Here is a 6612-nt window from a genome sequence, read left to right on the forward strand (position 1 = left end):
GATTTTTCTCAATCGGAATTTCAAAGTCAGGCCATTGCGGGGTTAAAAAAAACATAACCAGTTCATTAATGCCATGCCAAATGTAAGTGCACTTTATTCTGAGCGAGCGAACAATTTGAATGTGAACTAAATCACCGAACGAACATGAAACGCATTCCTATCGATCACAAAAAGCAGTTCAATACACTGTAGCTGAATTTGGAACTAGGGCGCCTCCACAAATATTTGACTACATCGTGCGGTAAAAATCGCCTTAACCCGAATCAAAAACACATAGCAATTCGGCGTAAAACAATTGAATCGCCGGATTTGAGCAACGGCGATTGCGATGGCAAGCTAGCGCGCGCGCGTTTGAAATAGTTAGCGATCTGCGTCGCTTTCATTTGTTGACGGTCCCTGGCTAAATCACCGGGTGGCAAGCGAGCGACCGCTGGGAGATGAGTAACCGTGCTCTGGCTGCGGCATCGGCGGAGGTCGTCGCCCACCCTCCGCTCCACTCGACGGGCACATCTGCACACAAAAGCAAGTTTGGCGCGTGAGCGTGCATCAGTGGAGAATGCGCGGCTTTAGGGCGGCGCACCTGTTGCCGCCTCGTCTGCAGCTGTGAGGACGGCATGGAGGAGCGCACCCAGTCCAACTCGAGCGGGCGGCACCCGGACGATGGCCCGGAAAGAGTGCAAAGCGGACCGGCGTTTTCGGGACCCGTCTTCGTCATTCTCATGGTGATGATGGTGACTTTGGTGGTGGTGACCGTTTTGGGCAACGCGCTGGTCATGCTCGCTTTCAAAGTGGACAAGAGTCTGAGGAGGCGGTGTAATTACTACTTTCTTAATCTGGCGATATCCGACTTTCTTGTTGGTAAGTCTTCGGGGGAGTAAATGACTTGAATCCTTTTATTTGAGTTTGTTTGGGTCAAATTTGAAAAGTTTTCGGACAGCTACTTAACTCGTCTAAATGCACGTATTTCCTGAAATTTGACTTTTTTTGTTTAAATAACTCAAAACACACAAGAATGGAAAACGTTTGCAAATGTCATTTTTGTAAGATCTGCAGTGTCAAATTTCTACTCAAAGTGATTCTAAATTGGCAAATGACTGAGTTCCAGGTAGCGCTGAAACCAACGCTAATTTTAGTGTTATTTTGGTGATTAATCCGATCAGGATTAATAATTTGCCATCCTTTTAAGAAAAAAAAATACAGTATTCCAAATTGACAGTAAAATAACAAAGATTCTGTTCCTGGTTTGTTCTGTAAAAAGGTTAATAGTGTGACATTTTCACATTTTTTTCCATACCCTGTATGGTCGTAAATGTCACGTTTAACTAATTTCTACTGAAATTTATTCAGATTTCACAACCGTCTGATAAATTAATCCAAATTTTGGTATGATGGGAATATCGAACGTTTTCATTGTTGGGCTGTAAGTAATGACTCTCTTGGTGTTTATTATTTATGTCTAATCAAGTAATCAGATAAAAAAACAAGTTTTAATTTCCAATTAAAAAATAGGCATTATTCTAAATTGAAAATGAAGTCTCGTAAGACTCATTGACCGATTTGTTCTTTAATGTAAGTAAAAATATGTAATTTTTTTAAACATAAAATCAAATCTTTTATTGTGATTCAACGCGGAAAAATAATACATCCACAGAATCTAAATGAAATGAAAGATTTTCTGCACAGCGACTGAAATTTTAGGATTTAGACAATTTGAAATCAAACCAAGTCTCAAAATGATGATCAAAAATGGTTATTTGGGGTTATTAATATGGTAACGGCGCTCGAGCGGTAGGTTGAAACAGATCAGAGAACTGTCCGTTTCTATCACATTTGGCCCCGGTCGTCCATTTGGGGGAAGGGGCCCCACACAAAATGTGTTTGCTGCATGTTTGTTGGCAATCAATAATAAATGAATGCACATGTTGGAATCAATCTGGAAAAAAAAACAAAAACATACACACTGGGAAAAAAAATAGTCGGCGGGTTAATAAAGTTCATGCTATTATATGCTGGACAGGCGCTTTCTGCATTCCTGTGTACATCCCTTACATCCTCACCGGCCGGTGGACACTGGGCAGGGGACTGTGCAAACTGTGGCTGGTCATGGACTACCTGCTGTGTTCCGCATCCGTCTTCAGCATCGTCCTTATCAGTTACGACCGCTTCCTGTCTGTTACAAGAGCCGTGAGTATCACGTGGCCGTTACGGGAAGATAAAAATGATGAGTGCCCTAAAATTTCAAGTATTTTTTCTACGATGGCTTTAATTAGTCTTCGGGTGATTCGGGGAAATCTTGCGACAAAAACAACTGTCATGACCCTAGGGGCTTGGCTGTATTTGTGTTGTTTCGTCTCCATCTGCAGGCGTTTTTAGGTAATTGCCGTCAAACTGCTTCCGTGCAACGCGTCACTACAATGCTGGTCCGCTATTGGTCGGCGTCTCCTCACGGAGATGCCGGTCTGCTATTGGTCGGCCTCACTCGTTTCAAAATGGCGGAACGGTAAAGCTTTGTTCTATCGCCAGGGGGTACAAAACCGTAATGTTAAAGTGCGATGACGTGATTTCTCAATGATTTTACCTAGTTCACAAAACACCTTGTTCTACTACGCCATTCTTGAAAAGACCTAATTTATTTCCGCTGTTATTTCACAAATGACACAGTGTGTTTAGTCTTTGATGAGATGTAAATTCCCAACTGTGGACGCTCTGTGGCTTGGTTTCTGACCGGTCAGGGTGCCAGGTCAAAAAGTGGCGGGGGCAGTGACACCGCCACCGCCGCCTCATTCTCCCAAATGGGCCCATCTGCACAGGTTAATCATGGCTGACCCAGTTTGGCCCCGCGCCACCCCTAATGACACTCTTTGCTTGGTGACGCAAATTGAAAAGACAACAAGAAAACTGTAACATTATTGCTCGCCACCTATTATTTTATCATTACGAAGAAACAAGCGTAACTTTATTGAAATAAATCCAGAAAGAGTTTTTAAATAAATAATACAATGTATTTGGTTGCAATTTGATGGGAAAAAAAAAAAACACGTTTAATATTTAATTGAATCATAATTATATTCTTTTAAATTCTTCATGTTGGCATTGATCTAAACAGCATTTTAATGTAGAGGTATTTTTCCCCCTATTCTTCAGATAATTACCACAAATCACTATTATTCTTAATCTCTGATAGTCTATTAATAAAGTAAGACTGACTTATCTGATCGTTTTGTTGAGATTGCCTTTAGTGAATGCATAACGCAACCCCAGCCACTACTGCAGCTTCTTTTCTATGCGCCTTATAATGCAGTGTGCCTTATATATAAAAAACGTTTTAAAGTAGGCCATTTTTTGAAGGTGTGCCTTATAATGTGAAAAATACGCTACCCATATGCAACAAGCTAAAAGCAAAGCCAATCTTTTAGAAGTTCTTTAGCTGAACTTGATAAAAAGGAAAAATGCTCCAATCCAGTTCGATTATATACTTAAAATGTGTTGATTTCTCGAAACCCTCCACATCCCTATTGATCCACGTCCCGTTTTATTCTTTTCTTTGAAAAGGATGGATCTGCGCCCACATGTTGTTGAGCCAAAATGGGACGGGGCCTTGCGTAGTAGACAAAGGCAGCCTTCTCTATCCTTTCACGGGCAAACACTTTACATCAGAGCGATGAATACAAATAACACCGCAAAGAGAGAAAGCGAGCGAGCGGGAGGCTCTTGTTTAATTAGCCGGCTTTGATCGCGGAGGTCCTCCTCCTCTTCGCGCAGCCATCATCCTCCCAACGTGGAGAGATCAATCGTGCCAGAAGCGGGCCACTGGCGGGCCAAAGCGCATTCTCTTAAAAGCCCGCCTCTGTGAACACCGACGGACAAAAAGGTCGTCGGCAGTCACGCCGCAAAGTCTGTCTTTCAAAGGCAAATGTGGCAGTTCAATTGGATGAACGTTCCGTATTTTGAAGGTGGCTTTGCGGCGGCCACTCTGGGAAATGTTCACCACGGGGGAAGGCATTTCTTAGTCGTCGTCCAGCAACTCATTTTCACGAGAAATAAAAGTTGTAGTTACGTTCTGATTACTATGAGCGGTTTGTGAAGGCGAGATTTGCGCTGAACACTTTTGTACATTTTTTTTTGTTTCATTTAAATTGTGATATATACCTAGTGTACATGATAATGTTTAAGGCATTGCATCATTTTAAAGCAACACTTAAGAACTCAAACTTCCTAAAAGATTCTTCATACCTCTTCCGATGAATTAAATCGTGCTTCTGTCATTACAAGTGGTTTTTTTTTTTTAAATCATGTTCACTGACACTGCAATTTTGAGGAGGGTGGCAGCAACATTACCCAACTCACACACACACGCACGCAATAATGATTAAAATACTGCACAGGGTTAATCACATGACACTGCAAAATTGTGGGCAGGGGGGAAATATATATATATACATATATATATATATATATATATATATATATATATATATATATATATATATGTACACACACACACACACATCACATACAGTACATGTATACCACAACCAATTTGCGCTTTTGTGCGGCGCAGGTGAGTTACCGGGCCCGACAAAGCACGTCCCACCCCGCCATCCTCAAGATGATGGCGGTGTGGGTCCTGGCCTTTGTCCTCTACAGCCCGGCCATCATATTCTGGGAAGTGGCGGTGGGCGGAAGCCGGGTGCCGGACGAAGAATGCTTCGCCGAATTCTATCACTCCTGGTACTTCCTGCTGTGCGCCTCCATGCTGGAGTTCTTCTCGCCTTTCATCTCGGTGGCTTTCTTCAACCTCAGCATTTATCTGAACATCCGCCGGCGCCGGCTCCGCTGCAGGGAGGCCCGGCTCAACCTTCGGCCGAAGGAAGCCGCGTCCGCGCAAGGGGACGCCGGCTCCTTTTCCCACACCTGGGGGACGGGAGGGAAAGCGGCGGCGAGGGGCTCCGTCCCCTCGCCGGCCTCGTCTCCAAATATGGGCAAAAAGGATCCGCCGAGCGGCAGGGCGGCCCAGCCCAACCGTCTGTCCAGAGATAAGAAAATTGCCAAGTCGCTAGCGATCATTGTGTGCGCGTTCGCCATCTGCTGGGCGCCGTACACCCTACTGATGATCATCCGCGCCGCCTGCAGAGGGCGATGCATCCCGCATCACTGGTACGAGGTCACCTTCTGGCTCCTGTGGCTCAACTCTGCCATTAACCCTTTCCTCTACCCGCTGTGTCACAGCAGCTTCCGCAGGGCCTTCGCTAGGATTCTCTGCCCAAAGCGGCGAAGCTCCACCCCCCCTTTAGGCGTCCTTCGCCAGTGACCATCCGACACGTCCGTGTCGAAAGCCCCAAACTGTGAAGTAGTCCGAAAGTAACGCGAGGAATCGGCTGTCCCGTACTGCGCGTGTGTAAATCGTCTGTCGTGAGAATAACGGGCTGTCGTTTTTGTACACGGTAAATGTCAGAAATGTTTACGGTCGCTACGGGTGCCACGAATAGAAAATTGAACCAAGAGGAAAAAGAGAAACTTGAACTTATTTCACTTGCAATGTATTGTGTGTTGTTTGTTGCAATTTGATTGTATTTGCATAAAGTTTAAATGTTGCAATCATTGTGATATTGCCATGAACTCATTCAATCCCAAACTCACATTTTGCTTTTCTTTCAAGTGTTTGGCAGCTAGGGGAAGGCCTAACAAGGGCGGATATTAATTGAATAATAACTAAAATCATAATATATATTTAGGTAGCTACTTTCCAAAATAGTACAAGCACTACATCACTAGTATAAATTGTAAAACATGAGCAATACTATTTTTCATTTATTGAAAATAATTCGGCTAATTTTGATACTTTACAGACAAAATCATCTTGCGGACCCGATTAAACTCGTTTGCGGGCCAGAACCAACCCGCAGGCCGTATGTTTGTCAACGATGCTTTAGAACATCAATTACGAAAGTAATTCGTTACTTTATGTTTGGGTAAAGGAGGGTCTAAAAATGTCTGGTACAAAATTAAATAAATACCAAAGTAATCAATAAGCTTAGGGAATTAAGTACTAGTGTAATTGATTATTTTAGTACAAAGCACCAAAAGTAATTGGTTATTTCAGTAATGAATTACCTCAGTACTTAAGTACCTAAAGGATTCCCTTCAGTACTTATTTACCTAATTAATTACTTTAGCAATGAATTATATACTGAAAAGTAATTGATTAATACTTTTAGTAATAGTAATAGTTTGAAGACCTCCTTTAGCCAAACACTTGAAAAAAATAGTGTAAAAAATGTAAATAAATACACGGGACTGAATGTCTGTTTTGCGACTTGAATTGGTAAAATTGAGGTTTGTGGAAATAACATTTATGACGCCATTGTCCCCATAAAAAGATTTTCCCTCGTGCTTTTGCCACGATCACCTTTAATCATCCAAAAATACGTCGTGAAGAGATACCAGCAGCAAAATAAATAAATAGAGACGATTGTACCATTTACTGTAAGTGTGTCGAGGCGGGTGTGTTTGTTTCTTTGCGCCACTAGATGTCACTATTTATCTTTGCAGCTTTTAATGTGTGGAACGCTCCACAGCTTCAAGTATCGTTGACCCAAATTGCTCTCTGAC

At 42.7% G+C, this 6612-nt stretch overlaps 1 protein-coding gene across 3 annotated transcripts; it reads left to right on the plus strand.

The window, feature by feature from the left end:
- Window positions 1–425: 425 nt before the first annotated feature.
- LOC148414388 (histamine H3 receptor) lies at window positions 426–6108 on the plus strand. Of its 3 annotated transcripts, none has more exons than XM_088429643.1 (4): window positions 426–858; window positions 2018–2184; window positions 4562–5157; window positions 5230–6108. In XM_088429643.1, exons 1-4 carry the CDS (start codon window positions 615–617, stop codon window positions 5309–5311), a joined length of 1089 nt encoding a protein of 362 aa, XP_088285769.1. In that variant the 5' UTR covers window positions 426–614; the 3' UTR covers window positions 5312–6108. The 3 variants fall into 3 exon arrangements, with proteins under 3 accessions (XP_088285769.1, XP_088285770.1, XP_088285768.1); XM_088429644.1 differs by having other exon boundaries at window positions 5233–6108; XM_088429642.1 differs by having other exon boundaries at window positions 4562–6108.
- Window positions 6109–6612: the final 504 nt, after the last annotated feature.

This window comes from Hippichthys cyanospilos, chromosome 12 (genome assembly GCF_059441005.1).
Source record: "Hippichthys cyanospilos isolate Australia breed blue-spotted pipefish chromosome 12, RoL_Hcya_1.0, whole genome shotgun sequence".
NCBI lineage: Eukaryota > Metazoa > Chordata > Actinopteri > Syngnathiformes > Syngnathidae > Hippichthys > Hippichthys cyanospilos.

Bases quoted from the DNA above. Each gene is read 5' to 3' on its own strand.
- LOC148414388 (XM_088429642.1), top strand. From the start codon at position 615: ATGGAGGAGCGCACCCAGTCCAACTCGAGCGGGCGGCACCCGGACGAT. The intron at 859-2,017 runs GTAAGTCTTCGG...TATGCTGGACAG, and splicing joins GATATCCGACTTTCTTGTTG to GCGCTTTCTGCATTCCTGTG. The intron at 2,185-4,561 runs GTGAGTATCACG...TGTGCGGCGCAG, and splicing joins TCCTGTCTGTTACAAGAGCC to GTGAGTTACCGGGCCCGACA.